Source organism: Rattus norvegicus, chromosome 10 (assembly GCF_021556685.1).
Source record: "Rattus norvegicus strain SHRSP/BbbUtx chromosome 10, alternate assembly SHRSP_T2T, whole genome shotgun sequence".
Lineage (NCBI taxonomy): Eukaryota > Metazoa > Chordata > Mammalia > Rodentia > Muridae > Rattus > Rattus norvegicus.
Genome location: NC_141543.1, coordinates 94,410,020 through 94,428,883, shown reverse-complemented (window position 1 = coordinate 94,428,883; position 18,864 = coordinate 94,410,020). Strand labels below are relative to the sequence as shown.

The 18,864-nt window shown below is 52.5% G+C and overlaps 1 protein-coding gene across 12 annotated transcripts in view; it reads right to left on the bottom strand.

The window, feature by feature from the left end:
* The window catches only part of Fmnl1 (formin-like 1), a 27,544-nt gene extending 8,680 nt beyond the window's left edge, over positions 1-18,864 (bottom strand). For 2 of the 12 annotated variants that reach the window (NM_001439983.1, NM_001439982.1), the window contains 10 exon segments: positions 3,109-3,202; positions 3,328-3,404; positions 4,208-4,316; positions 6,781-6,798; positions 7,041-7,166; positions 7,641-7,724; positions 8,006-8,079; positions 8,705-8,818; positions 10,276-10,359; positions 18,370-18,724. In NM_001439983.1, the coding sequence (NP_001426912.1) occupies positions 3,109-3,202; positions 3,328-3,404; positions 4,208-4,316; positions 6,781-6,798; positions 7,041-7,166; positions 7,641-7,724; positions 8,006-8,079; positions 8,705-8,818; positions 10,276-10,359; positions 18,370-18,498 (909 nt within the window). In that variant the 5' untranslated portion in view covers positions 18,499-18,724. 12 annotated transcript variants of the gene reach the window in all.

The window sequence follows — 18,864 nt, the reverse complement described above, 5'->3', positions numbered from 1 at the left end:
GGCGGACACTGAAAAATAGGTCACACCACTTCCTGTGTCATCTTCCCACCGCTGCCCTTGTGTCCCTACAGGTTCCTGTCCAATTAAATCCAAATCTGGCCACTCTTCTACTTCCAACACCACTCCCTCTTAATCACACATACCCTACTCTGGCTGCAGTAGCATTTTGATGATTCACACTGTTCTAACGACCTGGTGTGCTAGCACAGAGAAGCACCCCACCCAATCCCCCCCAGCTTCTTCAGAGCTTTGCCTCGTCAAATTTCACTATCTCAATGAAGCCTTTGCAACAACCAGTTCCCTCTCCTGTGGCAATCCTTTCCCCCATAACATTTAGCTTTGTTCGTTTGTTGTTGTTGTTGTTGTTGTTGTTGTTGTTGTTGATGTTTTTTCAAGACAGGGTTTCTCTGGGTAGCCTGGGCTGTCCTGAAACTCACTCTGTAGACCAGGCTGGCCTCGAACTCAAAGATCCTCCTGCCTCTGCCTCCAGAGTGCTGGGACTAACCAGAGTGTTGGGACTAATGGTGTGCACCACCACTGCCTGGCCATTTAGCATTTTCTAATACTACAAAAGTTGTCATTTATTAGCTCTTTCCTGCCCTTTTCATTATGGCACGTGTCTGCGTGTATACATGTCTGCAAATGTGTGCATATATATGCATGCACAGGTATGCGTGTGGAAGCCAAAAATCCATCTTGGGTGTTATTCTTCAGGAACAAGTTCATCTTTGTTGCTGTTGTTTACTTAGTATATGTTTGTCCCTACATAAATAGATGTATAAAATGTGCATGTTGAAGCGGGTGATAGTCCCTGCACTTGGGAATCAGAGGCAGGAGGAACTCTGTGAGTTCGAGGCCAGCTTGGTCTATAGAACAAGTTTTAGGACAGCCAGAGCTACAGAGAAAAACCCTGTCTCAAAAACAAATAAACAAAAGAGTGCATGTGGGTGCTTGCCGAAGCCAAGAGCACCAATGGATCCTCTGAAACTAATGTCACAGGCGGTTGTGAGCCTCCGAGTGTAAGTGCCGGAGTCCAAACCAGGTCCACTGAGCCATATCTCCAGCCTCATACCTTGTTCTCAGAGACGGTCTCTCAGTGGCCTGGAGCTCACAGAGTAGGCGAGGCTGGCTATCTCCAAGCTCCAGAGAACTGCCCGCCACTGCCTCTAGAATTAAAACCCCATGCCGCTAAACCTGCTCATTTTTTAAAAAAGACTTATTTATTTCATTTTAGGCATCTGTGTGTTTGCTCGCAAGTATGTATATGCAAGAGACTATACTTGCAGAGGTCATAGAAATGTATCAGATCCCGGGGTTGGGGATTTAGCTCAGTGGTAGAGCGCTTGCCTAGCAAGTGCAAGGCCCTGGGTTCGGTCCCCAGCTCCGAAAAAAAGAAAAGAAAAAAAAAAAAAGAAAGAAAAGAAATGTATCAGATCCCCTGGAACTGGAGTTAGGGACAGTTGTGCGTTGCCATAGAGCACTGGGAACAATCCAGGGTCCTCTGCAAGGGCAAGCACCCTTAACCACTGAGCCATCTCTCCAGTCCCTTGGATTTTTTGTTTGTTTGTTTGTTTGTTTTTACCACTATGTAGCCATGCCTACATGTATTTATAGGGACCCACCTGCCTCTGCCTCTGGAGTGCTGAGGCTAAAGGTGTGTGCTACCAGGCCTGGCAAACCTTTATATGGGCTCATGGACTCAGGCCCTCGTGCTTGCAAAGCCAGTACTTTACTGACTAAGAATTACTATCCCAGCCCTCCTTCTGTGCCTGGTACATAATCAGCCCTCAGTCAATCAAATAATCACATTATTTGAACATTAAGAGTGAATGAACACACCCAGCTCTCTACTCCCATTTTGAGACAAGAGTCTGTGCTGGGTTGAGTTTTGCTTTGGCAAAAGCTTTTTTTTTCCCCTTCTGTTGTTTATTTTGTAACTTAGGATGGTCTTGAATTCACTATGTAGCCAGGGATGACCTTGAAGTCCCAATCATCCTGGCTCTACCTCCCTAAAGTCTGTACTAAGCTGCTTAACTCATCTCCAGCTTTAACAATTATTTGATTGACTGGACATGGTGGCGCACACCTTCATCCCAGCACTCATGAGGCAGAGGCAGGTGGATCTCTGTGAGTTCATGGCCAGCCTGGTCTATATATATTGAGATCCAGGCTAGCCAATACTGCAGAGTGAGACCTTCCCTTGAAACATTTTTTTGGATGAATTTGTGTGTGTGTGTGTGTGTGTGTGTGTGTGTGTGTGTGTGTGTGTGTTGACAGGGAGGGAGTTGCATATACCTGTGTGCACATGCAGAGGTCAGAAGAAGGCATGGATGTCCCCCTCCATCACCCTACTTCCTTTTTTTTTTTTTTTATTATATGTAAGTACACTGTAGCTGTCTTCAAACACACCAGAAGAGGGCATCAGATTTCATTACAGATGGTTGTGAGCCACCATGTGGTTGCTGGGAATTGAACTCAGGACCTCTGGAAGAGCAGTCAGTGCTCTTAACCTCTGAGCCATCTCTCTAGCCCCACCCTGCCTATTTCTATGAGGCAGGATCTCTCCTTAGACCTGGGAGCTACAGCTAGACCGGAAATCAGCAAACATCAGCAAGCATCCAGTCTTTTCCCTGCAGACTTGGGTTAGAGAGCTTGGCTTATAACACGGGTGCTTGGATCTGAACTCAGATATTCGCCATCAGCCAGGGGGTACACTTAACTGCTGAGCGAGATTTCCAACCAATTTATTTACCATGTTACTATGCATGAACCTCTTGTAAGCTTGTAACATTACTATTCATAACAGTAGCAAAATTACAGTTGTGAAGTGGCAACAAAATAACTTTATGGTTGGGGGGGGGGGTCAGCCCAACATGAGGGAACTGTCCTAAAGGGTTACAGCATTAGGAAGGCTGGAACCACTGTGCTAGACAATGCCCCTGCCTGACTATACCGTCCATTCTGAATTTCCTCATCCCCGTATCCTCTGTGTTTTCCAAACACCCACCCTGTGTTCCCAGATGCCCTATCAGAGGCCACAATTTCTGGCAGCCAGACTCCAAGCAATCCTAGAAGCACAAGTAGGTTTGGGAGGGTGGAATCCAGTACCTCCTTGAAGTTGTCAAAGGCCGCAAGAATGATATCATGTCCTCCCCTCACGAGGCACACAGCCGCTAGCAGCTCCAGTACCAGAGCCTTGGTTCTGAGAAAAGAAGGGGAAGGACACGGGAGCTGGGGTGGGGTGAGCCTTGGTAGCAGGCCTGCCGATAGGGGGCAGAGGTTTTGTAAGGACAGAGGCAGAAAAGCAGTTAGGAATATAGACCTTACCTGGGGTTCTTATTGTTAAGGCTTAGAGCGATCTCATTGACACAGGCTGGGTGGTTCATAACAAGGCTGAAGCCGGACTGGGGAGAGAGGAGAGGTTAGCACCTCCAGGCAGGTCCCCAAAGCTGCCAGCACCTCCTACATAGTCTGTGCCATGCGGTTCTGGCCTCTAGCGCTCTAAGCTTAGGATACTCCTCACAGCCAGCCACTGTCTCTTCTTAAGAAGCCAGGCCCTGGGTTGGGGATTTAGCTCAGTGGTAGAGCGCTTGCCTAGGAAGCGCAAGGCCCTGGGTTCGGTCCCCAGCTCCGAAAAAAAGAACCAAAAAAAAAAAAAAAAGAAGCCAGGCCCTTTCAAGTTCATCTGTCTTGTCAAGCACCCTGGACATAGGCTGTGCAGGCGTGTCCAACCTTTCGACATATGGGCACATACGACGTTGTAATCTAAGATGCCACGGACAGCCATGAAATAGCGTTACTTAAAAAAAAAAAAAAAGCCACACGTGTCAAAACTCCATAATGTTTTAAGGAAATTTACAAAGGTGATAAAGCACAGAAGTAGAGCTGTACCAGCTGTCCCTCCTGATGCTGTAGCCAAGCCCAGTCTTCCATGGACTTCACTACCCAACCCTCCTTGCTCCCATCTGAAGCCAATGCTTCCCCTTGACCACACCCAAGGCCACTTCAGCAAACCTGACATGAAGGTATAGAACCCGGGACTTTCCCTCAAAACTTCCCAGCCTTGGGACCTCCCACCAAAGCCCAGACTCCAGGCTAGTAGGGTTCCAGGCAAGAGTGACATGTGCTCTTAGGATATCAGCAGCTAACACAGGTCCCAGGAGGCCAAGCCATTTCCTGAGACCCCAATCCCATGCCACCAGCTGACCTGGTAGTTCATGATGGCTCTCAGACACATGATGCACACGTGGACGTCGTCCTTCTGGCTGACAATCCGGGAATTCCTCAGTGCCTTCCTGCTGTGGGCGGGGGTCAGCCTGGTGGATGTGGAAGAGGCAGCAGGGTCAGACCCCCTAATCCCCAGCTTCTTGTTCTCCATACCAATAAGATGCCTTTTGGAGTGAGGGGGATAGATCTGGAACTCTAAGTCGCTGTCTCCTGTCCAGGGGCGGGCATGCTGGGGGAGGTAGTGAGGGTGGGTCAAGGAAGAAAAGGCCCTTACAAAGACCTGGTTTTTGAGAGGGCTACTGTGAGCCAGGTACAAAATGGCACATGCCTGTAATCCAGTATTTGGGAAGTAAAGGCAGAGGACTGAAGCTCAAAACCAGCCCTGGCTACATAGTAGGGAGTCTGAGACCTCGGTCACATGAGAGCCTGTCTCAAAAAAGAAAGGAGGGAGGGAGGGAAGGAGACAGATAGTAAAGAAGGTGGGGGGGAGGAGCTTGTGAGTGGATAGCCCACCAAGGATAAAGATGAACAGTTTGGAACCAGCCAGACAACAGTAATGTCGCCACAAGGTGGCGCTCACGATCACTTTGAACTCATCTTCCCTCTTGAGAGGCCGACTAAACTCAAAATTCATGAACATTCCAGCTTACTACTTTAGTAAAGCGAATGGCCACATTAGTTCCTTATTGGGGGAGCTGGGGCGGGGGGGGGGATGAGACAAAGTCTCACGGAGCCAGGCCGGCCTCTTTTACAGGTATATATCACCATACCCAGCAATAACAGATACTGTCTTTGTATGTACACATATGCACATTCCGAGTGTGTGCAGGGGTGTGGGTGTGTGTGCCTGTGTGCACGTGCACATGCAGACCAGACAAGCTTAAGAATCATTCTTCGGACGCTTCCTACCTTGTTTGCTGTTGTGTGTGTGTGTGGCTTCCGCACCCATGTGTGCATCTGAGTGTGTATGTGTGCGTGTGAAGGCCAGAGTCTTTTGACGGACCTTCCTTTACCGGTCTTTACTCGTTTTCGAAACCTGAGGAGCCAGGTGCACGCAGCTGTGCCCAATTTTTACCTGGGCGCTAGAGATCCGAACTCAGGTCCACACGCGTATGCAGAAGCACTTTACCCACCAAGCAGTCTCCTCAGCCCCCAATCTGTTCTTTTGAGACAAGATCTCTCACTGGGACCCGTGACCCGCCGATGAGGCTAGGTTGTCTGGCCACCGAGTGCCAGGGATCTTCTCTCTGCCTCTCCAGTGTAGCCAACTTTTTACACGGGTGCCAGGGACTGAACTCGGGTCTTCACGCTTGCAAGGCAAGCGTTTTCTAACTGGGCCATTTCCTCGGTTTCAGGAACGCCTTCATCACAGGCTAGTTGGGATTACATAATAATCCAGCCTGGCGCCTAGGAAGTATTCTAAGAGTATTCGCTCTATTATTCCCCCCCCCACACACACACCCGAAAATTATTTGAGGTTTTCATTTTTGGCGAGCCGCCAACCAAATATTCCACCTGACAATCTGCTTGACAATCTTCTGTAACTCTTCCCGCCACGCTGGCCAGCACCACCTTGTCAACTGAGCCCTCCCGGCTGTTTGCTACCTCAGCCTTTCCTAGACTGTTTAAATATGTCTCAGGCGTTGTTCGTGCTGCCTCTCCTTGCCCCCATCGCTTGCCTACCACAAGCTTGTCGCTTGTCAGACACTGTTCCGATGTCACCTCCTTTGGGAAGTCTTCCTGGTCCTCCCACCCTAACCCCCCACTGCTCCCCTTCCCCCGCCTCAAGAAGTGGGCACCTCCCTTCTCAGAGATCCAGGTTGCTTCTCTGTGATTATGTATCACACTAAATTGTCTTCCCACTAGACTGAGGCCCCCCGAAAACAGAATTATCTGTCCTGTGGGCACATGCCACTAATATGTGCTATTTAGTAAGTATCTAAAAAACTGTTTGCTATGTGAATGAATGAAGAAGGAAAGAGACATATTGTGAGGTCTTAGGGCTTAATATACAGTTGTTCCAGGCTAGGGGGAGTACTTGTCTAGAATGCCTGAAGCCCTGGACTCAAGTCCTAGTACCATATATGTGTGTGTGTGTGTAAATAGATATTTACATATATATTTATATGTATGTTCACATATATGGCTGTGAAGATGGCCAATTGGTAAGATCGTTTACTGTGTAACCCTGAGGAACTGAGTTCAAACCCCCAGCACCCAGGTAAAAGCCATGCTATTGGCACACACACACGCCTGTACACTATACTACACACACACACACACACACACACACGCACGCACACAAATAAATAAACATATATTTGATCTCTCAGACCCAAGAGAGGAAGCTGATGCTCCAGGGTTGTCTCCTTCTCCCCGCCCCTGCATCCCCACAAGATGGCAAGATGTCTTTTGTCAGAATGAGGAGACCAAGCCACAACAACTGAACTCGAGTGTCAGCTGACTGCTCTTCCAACCCACACCACCCACAGACAGGACCCAGCATGCACCTACCCCCAGCATGCCCCTGCCCCCAGGTGACTATGTACGTACCGGGGAGAAGGGGGGCACCTGGAGGCCGCACAGGGAGAAACAAGGGGTTAGAGAGGTACAAAAGGGATCCTGCCAACCCCCAGACCCCCGCCTTCTTCCAGTTCCCCTCAGGTTCTAGCCTCTGGTCTCTCTGAAAACTTTACACATCTGATTCCCCATGCTGAACTACATCTCCCACCGACCCTCAGGGCCCTGTTTAGATGTGGCAGTGGGGGTCTCTGTTCCTCATTCCCCTGTCACCCCATCCGGGCCCGGCATACTTGATGGTCAGGCGACTTTTGGGCACAGATGAGGGTGGCGCCTTGCTGAGGTCTTCCACGGACTGTTCCAAGGGCTTGTTCTTCTCTGTGCCTGAGGCCACATTTTCTGTGCTTTCCATGTCATACCTGGAGATGCGACGCAAGGAGTTTGGAGGCTCCCACCACAAGGGACACTTAAAGAGGGGACAGAGGGACATGCAAAGCAGAACAGATCTGCAGGCGAGATCTCCCCCGTAGGCGAGGGGGCTTGCATCCATTCTTGGCTCTCATTTCTGGATTTTGTTTCCTGAGACTGGCTCTCATTATGTAGACCAGGCTGGTCAGAACTCACAGAGCTTTGCCCGTCTCTGCCTCCCAAGTTCTGAGATTAGAGATCTGCACCACGCCCAGCTCGTCCATAGCTCTGTGGAGTGCACAGTGAAGGAGCAGGAAGATCCCTTCTGGGCAAGGGCAGGTCTTCAGAAGAACCATTGCCCAGGGTCAAATCCAGCTTTGCTGGGAGAGGGAAGAGATCAGTTCCATTCAGGAGTCTAGCTGGGGCCCAGGAATGTGTGGTCAGGACACTGAGAGGAAGCTTGAGGGCTGGGGCAAGGAGCTTACGCAACAGAGCACTGGGCAAAGGCCAGGTACTCAAGCAGGACATCCAGACCTCGGTTCTCTTCATTGAGGAACTCCTGCACCCACCTGCAGAGGACAAGGTTCTCGGAGTTACATCCAGAAAGGAATCTGCCCAAGGGAGCAATGAGCAGGCAAAGCAAGAGCCCTTGAGTGCCCTTGCCTTAGAACATAACACTATCCCCCACCCTCAAGAGACCCAGGGATATCAGGGGATGCTGAGGGCCCAAGCAGGACCCACAGCCCAGCTGTGTGTAGAAATCCAGCCCAGGCAACAGGGGACAAAGGAAATGGTCCACAGGACCAGCCTGTCATGGAGAGGCTGCCGGAGTCAGAGTTTTCAAGCTTACCCAATGTGGTTTGTCCTCAGGGAGGTCTCCAGCTCCCGCAGCACCTGAGTAGACTCCTGAACTCGCCTCTTAAACTGGGGGCCAAAAAAACAAGGAGTCTGAGGGTGGAACCCAGACTCCTACCGTCCTGAGGCATCGGCCAGAAGTATCCACCCCCAGCATGCATTCAAGGCCTTTCACGTTTAGCTTCCCCCACCACCTCCACACACCTGTGCAACAGAATGAACACTTCATGCCTTCCCCCAACATAGAGGGTATATCCACATGTGTCTGAAGATACAGGGTGCACAGACATACCTCTATACAGCGATCCAGTATACACACACACACACACACACACACACACACACACACACACACCTCTACACAGACATACTGGGCATGCACACATTGAACACAGCATGCACATCCACACAGGAGTCCCCAAATATGCACATACGGGGTGCCTACCTACATACCCATTTGCTTGTATATGGGATACACACGTATACATCCATTTTTTTTTCTTCCTCTCTTTCTCCTATGTATGGACTCAGGGATACACGAGTACAAATATACTACAAAACCCCAAAGCATACACACCTACCGAACACATATGTCTGTGCATGAATACACAGGGTGTACATATGTATACACGCAATACACACACACACATGGGAATGCTCATGTAAGCACATGTAAGAAGGGAGATATATATACCCCCAGGTTGGACATCCAATCAGTTGCTACCTTTCGGCTGACCCCACCGGTATCTAAGTAGCTCTTCAGCTTCTGAATGTAGGCTGCAGGGGGATTCTTGACTTGAAACCGCTCCTGAGGAGATAAATGGAGTGGACGGAGAACCCATCACAGTTGTCCAAAAAACACTGGGCAGCTTTTCTCCCAACACCCCTTCTCAGCTCTAACCTGAGGTTTCAGGATGTCTTAAACTGCTTCTGCAATACCTAAGGCACAAACTTTGGACATGTGGAAGACCTTAGCCTGGTGTGTGCCTTTCCTAGAGCCAGGGGAATAGAGGCTCGTCTAGCCACAGACCCCGCCTTGGGTAATTTATTCAGGCCTGTTTTGCCCTTCCTGGACTAAAGTAGAAAGTTGAGGCAGGGGCCAGCTCCCTGGCAGGTAGACAGCCCATCTCTAAGACAACTGTCCTGTCCCTCTGCTTAGCTAGGTACCGGTGTGTGCTCCTTCCCTATATAACACTGCCCCAGGTCCTCACACAGAAGTACGGACCACAGCAGAGGTACACCCCACCACAAGGCTCCTCCCTTCCCAGCCCAGAACCCTCTGATGTGCTCAGACACCCTCTTCTACCTTCTACCTTCCAGCCCTTACACCCCTCTGAGATTCCCGGCAGAACCCTTCAACGGAGACACCGAGTGCAGCTCCATAGCCTTCAGAGTGCTCCCAACTCTGCCACGGCCTAGCATGACCAAGATGGATGCCCAGCTGGTATAGCCCAGTCCATTAGTGGAAGTGGGCCCAGGGGCTCCTCTCTCCAACTCCCTACCTCCCAGCCTCCAGGCCTCAGCTTGAAAGCAGCTCCTACCTCTTCCTCTTCACAATCCTGCCTGCAGAAGCCAGTCTCTACCCTATTTCCCCTCTGTACTAGGAGAGGATAGCCTGGGCCCCAGCAGCTGGAGGAGGACAAGCCGCTCAGTGAATCCAGGGCTTGGGCCTAAGCTCTGACACAGCATTCTGACCTGACTGCTCTTGGAGATGGCTACTTACTGTGTCTCCTCAGACCTCAGAAGAGAAAGACATGGTACCTGTTCCTTCCTTTTCCTCCAGTTGTCTAAATGCAGGGATATTTCCTCTTTTTCTCAGCCCAGGGTAGGAGAGACAAGCCACTGGGCATGGAGACCCACACCTGTAATCCCAGAACTCTGAATAACAGTAATGTCTCTGAAGGCTAAGGCAGAAGGACCGTGAGGTTGAATCCAGCCTGAGCTGCATAGGAAGACTCGGTTCCAAAAACAAAAACCCAACTGTTGTGGACGAGGCTCAGTGGTAAACAGCTTGCTTGGCATACATGAGCCCCCAGCAGTGTAGAGCATCAAGGGTAGCCACTGCCAGCTGCCTAGGACACACCCTGCTAATGACCCCTAGAGTTTCTGATCAGGCCTTTCAAGGGAATATAGAGTCCTTTGTGGGCTCCCAGCTACCTTGGTAGATATTAGCCCCTGGGCAGCAGGCAGACCCCTCTCCTGCATCCCCAGAAAAGGGTTCCCCAAGAGCAGAAGCAAGGGCAGTTGAGCCTTCCAGGCACCCACCTGGTCACAGATGAGCTCCCATTTCTTCTCATTGTCATACTGGCTCAGCAGCTGGACTTTGTCGGGAGGCAAGTTCATACAGTTCTGGGGAGAGGGAAGACAAAGACCCCTGAGCCCAGGGTTCCAACACAACCAAGCAGGAGAGAACAGCCATCTGCAGGGACTCCACAGTGCTCCCTCAAAGATGTGCGGTCCTCTCACACTGGCAGATAAGCAATGCTGTTCAGGATGAAAATCAAAGCCCAGAGAGGTAGGGCCACCTTCCCCAAGGTCCCAGGGCTGCAGGACCCCAGAGCTGGAAAGGAACCTGGGGTCTGAATCCAAGTCTGACTGGGCCCTGCCACCATACACATCTCCCCCTGGCACAAGGCAAGCATGTGTGTTCCTCGGGGATCTCCAAAGCCTCTCGGCTCCACTGGAGCTAAGGAGACAGACATGGTCTCTACGCCCATCCGAGTGAGAGAGGAGCCAACAGGAAAGTGATCTCTAGACAGAACCAGCTGGGACCTGCACCAGGGTCTTATTCCCACCAAGCCCCTTGTATGCACAGACCAGGCCCAGGTCACCAGGATGTTGAGGGGGCTTAGAGCAGTGTGTCATCCAGCAGGGGGTCCCAGTATGTCACAGCTGCAGAGGTGGGGAGGTTTGAGCAACGGAAGTCATTCCAGCACACAATAGGCACAACACTGGGCCTGTGGGACTGGTGACCCAGACTGGGACTCTCCCTCACACATGCGACACACCTAAGATGAGCCAACAGCACTCCCCAGCACTCCCCGCCAAGGCCTTTCCCAGCTCAGCCAGGGCTGTGGATTCAAGTGGGAGTTGCTGGAAGCAGGAGTCCTAGTGTCCCCTGGGGCCTAGCAAGTTTGCCTAACAGACCTAGAGAACAAGGCCAGTTTACCCCAATACAGGAAACCTCAAGTCTAACGAGGACCTAACTAGATGTCAGCCCCCCCAGTGCCAGTTCTTGCCTTCATGGTTTTCAGTGTAGCCTGGGTCTCCACCATAGATATGGGAGTCTCCAAGAAGCCCTACCCAAGGCCTGGGAATTATCTGACACCCACTCTGGTGGCTCAGACTATACACGCTCTGACCCTGGCTCTGAGAAGAGGCCATGGCTAGAGCAGAGAGGGAGCCACACCCACTCAAGACTCCTCAGCTAGCTTCCTCTCTTGGGTAGCAGGGTTAGATCTGGGGCTCTGGCCAGACCTCACCCCAAAATCACTGCCTTGACTCATCCTAGGAGAACAGGAAGCTGGGTATTATCAGCTCCCCGTTGCCTAAGTTTTCCGGCTGGGGCCCTACTTGTGAGGTGAAACTGCCCACCCACCACAGGCCAAGGCTGAGGTACGTCATCCCTGTCCCCATTTCGAAAGTGAGCCCGGACTGAGGAAACTACACCAGGTCTGCTCCTACTGAGTAACAGCGTCTTTCCAAAAGGGGTCTGAAGACTCTGTGGGGTGAGGCCTACTCTGCTTCAGGGGGCCTGGGAACTACTTTTCCTCTCTGTCTGTCTGGGAATAGGGAGGAGGGCTGAGGTGTGGTAAGGCAGGGGAAAGAGGAAGTAGGAAGCTGGGCCTAGCAGGACCCTGGGGCTGGGGCCAGCATAGAGGAGGCAGCTGAGCCTCAGAGGGGACAGCATCTCTGTCCTGAAATGTCAGAGCCCCCGTTAACCTAAATGTTCTGGAACGGTCCATGAATACTTCTGATTTCAATAACATGCCCAACACTCATGTTAAACAAGCAGCCTTGCCTCCCATGCATTTCATGACAGGCACTGACCTCCCCTTGTCCTGACCACCATCATTGACACTGTTACTGTGCCTATCTCACAGGCACAAATTAACTCAATGACCTGCCCAAGGTTACCTTATGAAGACAGTAAGAGGAGGGTGGCGGTGACTGGCTGTGAGCCACAGCCCCGGTTCACACCCCTCAGGGTCACTGCAGAGTTAGTGCTAGGGACAGACAACCTCTGCATGCCACTGCCTGATGGACCTGTCTCAACAATGGCAGAAGGCAGGGTGTCCCCTTGTCCCTTAAGCTACCTGGGACTTTTCAGGCCCCGGGCCCACGTGCCAGCCTGCCAGACGAGCTAAATTTAGGCTCAGAAATCAGAAATAGCTCTGACAGCACTGAACACTCATTAGCAGCTGCTCCCCGGCTGCGGCTGTGCCCACCAAGGAGCCGGGTATCCAGGGAGCAGAAGATAGGCTAACAAATGCCACTCATTCAGGGTGAGGTAGGGCCACCCTCAAGACGGGAGCCAAACCCCTTACCAGGGCATTCAGCAAAGAGGTATCCCAGTGAGCAGGGCCTGGGTTAAACGAAAGGATGGCTAGCGTTGTTCAAATAGGACAGGAAGAGATAGGTAGTCTACGAGTGTGACTGGTGCATCTGCCTCCTGATTGGATGGAGGAGGGACAGCAGCTGTGATGCAGAAAGACTGAAACCGAGTTCAAAAGACCCAGGCTCTGGGCCCACCTAGTCTGACAGCTTCTTGGCCTGTCAACCTCAGCTTCCTCCTCCATAAAATGGGCACAGGCCAACCTACCCTCACACTCCCAGAGTGCCTGAGAAGATTCAGAAGTGATGTTTTGATATAATAGTCTCTGGCATCCTGTCACTAGGAAGAAGCGTTTGTAAGTGTGGGACACAGGAAACTAGAGGGGTCCATAGAAGACCTCAAGGTCTAGGGGAGGTCTGGCCAACCCTGTACATTCCCTTTCCTAATTGTCCCATTGCCAGGCCAGGTGAGGAAGCAGATAGACTTAATCAGATGGGGTGTGGCCATGCAAAGGAGCGGACACAGGCCTATTATAATCTGTGAAGACAGAGATGGGAAGACAGCTCCAAGCCTGAGAGAGACCCGGCTGGACACAAAGTAACACAATGTATACAAATAACTAAGAACAGGAAGTGATGGCCCCGCCCTTCATCCCAGCACTGCCGAGGCAGAGGCAGGCAGGTCTCTGAGTACAAGTCCAGCCTGGTCTACAGCGGCCCAGGACAGCCAGGGCTACACAGAGAAACCCTGTCTGGAAACCCCCAAAAGTAAATGAATACGTGGAATTGATTTCACTCATATTCCTATTAGACGGTATGGGGACAACATTTTCTCCCTGCCCCAACCTCCGGAGACCCAGACACAGACCCCAGCTGTAGTTCACTCAGCCCAGCTGCTGCAGACTCATTCTATGAGCCTGCAACTCCTGGCACTGTGGGCCTTGTTGATCTCTGAGACACTGTCCCAGGAGACCTGAGCTCTGGCCACATCTGGACTCAAGCACACCCTCCAGTTTCACTTTCAGCTCTAACAGATTCTGGACCCCATCCCACCACCCCACCCCTTTCCCCACAATCCTGCCCCCTCGAGGTCCAGGAAGCTCCTGAATGTGGACCCCAATCCAGTGTCAGGTAACCCCAGAGCCCAGCATGTCTGGTCCAGATCCCAAGGCTCGTCTGCCCTCCCCCAACCTTGGGGAAGTATCAACCTCGGCATTCCAGCTGTCTGCCCACATGCACAAACAATTAGCTGCACCCATCACTTAAAATCCCGGATACAGCTTTCCAGGGGCCCTTACAGCAGTCCCAGGCTTAGAGGAAGCTATGCTGTAACCCAGCCTGCATTGGGGACTGAGAACCCCAAAAGTTACCAGTTTTATCCAAGCTCCAGGTTCTCCTGAGGAAGGCAAAGGTCAAAGAGAGTGGAAGCCAGAACACCACACCTTGCCATCCATACAATCCAGCAAGACAACAACAACAACAACAATAATAATAACAAAAATAACAATAAATACCCCCTAACTCTTCTCTAGTCTCGCTTCCCTCTGAGTATTGCATACCTAGTACTAACTTATTTAAACATCAACAATGAGCACACCAGTTACTATTATAACCCGCATGTCCCAGATGGGAAACTGAGGCAGAGATATTAAGTCAGTTGCCCAAGGACACCTAGCTGACAATGTGGTTCAAAAACACAGGGTTTGGGCTGGAGAGATGGCTCAGCGGTTAAGAGCACTGACTGCTCTTCCAGAGGTCCTGAGTTCAAATCCCAGTAACCACCATCTGTCACAACCATCTGTCATGGGATCTAATGCCCTCTTCTGGTATGTCTGAAAACAGCTACAATGTACTCATATAGTATGTGATTATAATTACAGTATAATAATAAATAAATCTTTTTTAAAAAAAAGAAAACACAGGGTTTTGTTCTTTTGGGCTTTTTCTCCCCAAAGTAAGGGCACTGAGGTCCTGGCTGCAGATAGCCCTAACCCCAATACCCCATCAGAGAAACCAGGAACAACCAGAGTAGCTTCCTGCCACCCAGTACCCTACACTTCCTGTTGTTGCCCACACCGAGTTCTTACTCACTGGGGGAACCCCCCCCAAGCACACTATTCGTGTAAGGAAGTGGAGGCCTCCCACCCCCTCCTGGTGTGTGCACACCGCTGCTGCTGCTGCTGCTACCACCGTTAGCACCAGGCTACTCCACCCTGCAGGGGAACTGGGCCCTCCCTCTCGTGGTTTCCGGCCACCAGGCAGTTTTCAGTCTGGGCCTCATTGCTTCTTCTAACCTGTGTAATGGCAAGGAGGCTGCTTGGCCTGTGCTAGCCTGAGATGTGGAGGTGACTCAGAAATGCACCGCAACCTGGGATGTTCTGGTGGGGGAGGGGCTCGGGGCTTCAGGGAGGCCTAGGATGGCTCCCCTTGTTCACTGTAGGGAGTGTACACTGGCACTTGCTCCTTGGTAGGCTCTATACTGAGCCCTCTACCTCAGCAGAACTAGGAGACCGCCATATACCTATTACCCTCTTTCTAACGCATGAAACTGGGGCTCTGTGATGTGAACTTGCCCAAGGTCACACACAAATTAAGCCACGAGGATGAAAGTCATCTCTGCCGAGCTGCACAGGGTCCACCCCCTTCAAAGGCATGGAGAACCAAGTCACTCTCCAGAATCTTAAACTCTCAAGAAAACTGCAGAGGTGGCCCAAGGGCAAACACCTGCTCCTGCTCATCCCCCTCCAGCCCTTTGCCAACTGACCCCAGATGCCACTGTGAATCATGCCCACTGCCCTGCATTTCGGGTCAGCCTGTACTAGCTGTGCTTGCTGGGAATGTGAGCCATGGCCTTTGCCCAACCAAACATCTAACCACAAGGCCACACCCCAATGAGATCCACTGTAGGGACACTCCGCGGAGACTGGGGAACACCCCCAGCACTAAGGGACACCTTTGTCACTGCCCAGCAAAGTAGAGATGTCCAACCTGTTCTTCACCACCAGCCCCAAAAGTGGGAGATAGAACTCCAAAGATCTATAACTCTGCTCGGAGCAGTCATGGCTGCCCCAAACAGCCTGATAAATCACCCAGTCCCACTTGAATACACCATTACTCAGCTCGGCTCATCCTTAGGACTAAGGGAGAACACAGACATCCCTCGGTGCTCTCCCTGAGTCCTTTGCCCCAGGTTTCCAGGCAGCCGAATACAAGAGCGCTCCTAGCAGTCCTGGACAGCATGGCTTGCCATCTCAAACCTTTGCTCTGCATGCCTCTCAGAGGAGACAGGGAAACGTTGGAAGACACCCAGCCTTGGGCACGGGCGTAGGAGAGGCGAGAGCTTGGAGCCTGGCTGACTGGTGTGTTTCCACCGCCACGGCAGGCCTGTAGGGCAGCCATTGCTCTTCCATGGTTGCTAAGGCAGCAGCTGAAACCCTGGCTCAATCTGCTCTTTCTCCCCACCCCCCATTTTAAGCAGGGTACACCCCCTTTCTCATAGCCTTCATGGAAACGTAGTACCCCGTCATCCACCTTTGGTGGGAAAATGTCTCTTTGCTCCCCTTGCCTGGCTGGTGGAAGCACCCCAAATCCTAAGAGCACCAGAGCTAAGAGAAGAGGAAGTTTGGGGAGTTGGGAATCCGACTCCCTACCCTAAAATGACAGGTTCCCAGGGCCATGTGACTGGGGACTTGTGTTCCTCTATTAACACTGGGGAATCCATAGGGTGGGGCCCCACAACATCTTCACGGTCACTCCATGTTAGACTTTCCCCAAAGACTGAGCATGGCTCCAGGAGTAGAGGTCAGATGGAGCCACACCCACTGTTAAGACTCCTGATTTCACCAAATCTTTAGGCATGGGTAGCCTCGGGCAGAGGTGAAGGCCCTTAATCCAGGTGGGACTTATGACCCTAATGGTGAGGGAACAAGAAAAGCCAGTTCTCAACCATGTGACCTGAAGATGCGCTTACCCACCCACAGAGGATAAGAGACAGCACTGAGTTCCAGGGGCCCTGAAAGGGATAGGTAACCTTGTGGGTACCACTGCCCTAGACTCCCACTAAGCCATCAAGACACTCTGGAAGGTCCATCCCCTGGCCTTCCCCCCATGTCCTGGCCCTCAGGGGTTCCCAGCAGCATTTTCTATCCGACTCATTACTGTAGCCTCAAGGTCCACCCAGGGCAATCAAGGCCTCCTCTTGACTTTTGGAATTTCCATTGGTCTGAATTATTCACAAGGCCCCTCCTTCCCATTAGTGTACATGACCAAACAGATCGGCCTAGACTATCCCTTCTTCATAGACACACACAAAAGAAAGACGGACCCACGGCCCCCCTGACAGGCTGAACCTGCTACTTGCCCTACTTATAAGGCCCCCTCCCCTACTTGCTCAGTTCAGCTGAGCTTGGCCAAGAGCTGGGGTTGGGGAAGAGGGAGTTAGGGGCAGGTGGAGAGACAGGGAAGGCCAAAGCTAGCCTAATGTGAGGTGTGCCTCAGAGTTCCTATTCATCCTCAAGGTGAGCACCTGTGCCTTCACAAGGGAAGACCCCACCCCATCTCAGAGGTTCCCCAAGCTCCTCCTGTCCTTCTGGAGCCAGGGTTCTCAGAAACTGTTGCCCCTTTGGGACTATGAAGAGGAGCAAGCAAGTCAGGTCTAATGACTCGCTAGACAGAGGCGGGGGGGGGGGGAAATGCCATCTAGGAGGTATAGTGGACAGAGGGTCAGCACTTCCTGGCTTCCAGAGTGAGCCTTCCCTATGTTCCCATCTTCAGACCTGCAACACCAGCCTACTGGGACTGGGAAAGGCCTCTAGGAAACAGCCCAGCCTTCCCCAATGTCACCCAGTGTCCAGCCAGGAGTGGCTAACAGTACACAGGCCACTGGGCAACCACCTACAGAAGGCAGCAGGAAAGAGTGCTGGGGTAAAGAGGGGGAAGTGAAAAAGACTAGCCTTTCCCCTTCCCTACTTCTGCCTCCCACCCTTCTTTGGGACCTATGACTGCTTGGCCCACCCTATCAGAAACACTTGAACTGCTCAGCCGAGTTGATGGCTCCCTCTCCAGAGGCCTAGACTTTAGTTTCTACTTCATCCTATCCCACCCTTGCCTGCCCCAGTTTCCCAAGCAAGTGACAGCCAAGAAGGACGGGAGCCTTCCAGATATTTGTTCCACTCCAAGCCAGAATGACCAACCCACCCTGACCCCACCCTTCCTAAGCCTACTCCTTTCAGTAGCTGGGGGTGGTCCATGATGAGGGGCTGCAAGCACCTATTCTAGGGCATGGTAGGGTGAGAGATTAGAATGGAGGGTCTAAGAGTCCAACTCCTTCACCAGACACCAGAACAACCGAGGATGAAAGACTCCACTAGGTCTAAGGCTTCCAGAAGGTTAAATTATAACCCCTTTCCTCTTTGACCCTGAGTCACAGAAGGGCAGGCGCTCTAGACCCGCACCCAGCCACTGGGCCTGCGTGCAGTAAAAGAGTGGGCGCCAGCCCCCCTCCCACCCCGGGCGCGTTTGGACCCAACCTCATGAGACATTTTTGACACCTTTAGACCTAGGAGCGTAGGAAGGGGGTCAGAGGGGGGGGGGTCTCTTAAGAAAGCTTACTGGAGGGGGGGGTTGAAGAAAGTTTCTTGAGGGGGGGTGCTAAATCACTCTGAAAGATGGCACTGTCACTCCCACCCCCTGGAGGGACAGCAGGTGGACCCAGGATCTCCAAGCGGCACCTGAGTCCCAAGAGGCGGGGACGCATGCGGAGCCCCTGTCGTGCCTGGCTCCTGGTGCGCACCAGGACACACTCACCAAGACTCGCGTGAACCTCTCCTCCAGCTCCCCGGCCGCCGGCATCGGTTGCTTGGGGACGGCTGGCTGCTTCGGGGGCGATGCGGTGGGGCCCGCGGGCTGCTCAGCGCTGCCAGCCGCGTTGCCCATGGTGGTCCCCACCCAGCCGGCCAAGCGTCTCCAGCCTCGGAGATCCAGTTTTCCCTGGGGGTCGCGGACTAGGCTTCGGGAGCCAGGGGGGCGAAGGGCAGCACTGGATGGCGGGGCTGGGCTAGGCTGCTCTCAGCTCAGCGGCGTGCAGGAGCCAGGGCGCGGCGTCCCATCGCGGCGGCCCCGTCCAAGGGAGCGGGCGGCGAGCGAGGCTCGGGGAGGAAGTCGGGCTGCAGACGGCCGGGGCCAGAGGGCTGGGCCGGGGGCAGGAAGCTGCGGCGCGGGCTCCCCCCTCGGCGATTTTCGAACTTCTGCTGCCGCTCCCGGTGCGCACAAACCGCAGTTCTCCGCCGCGCACCCGGCCCC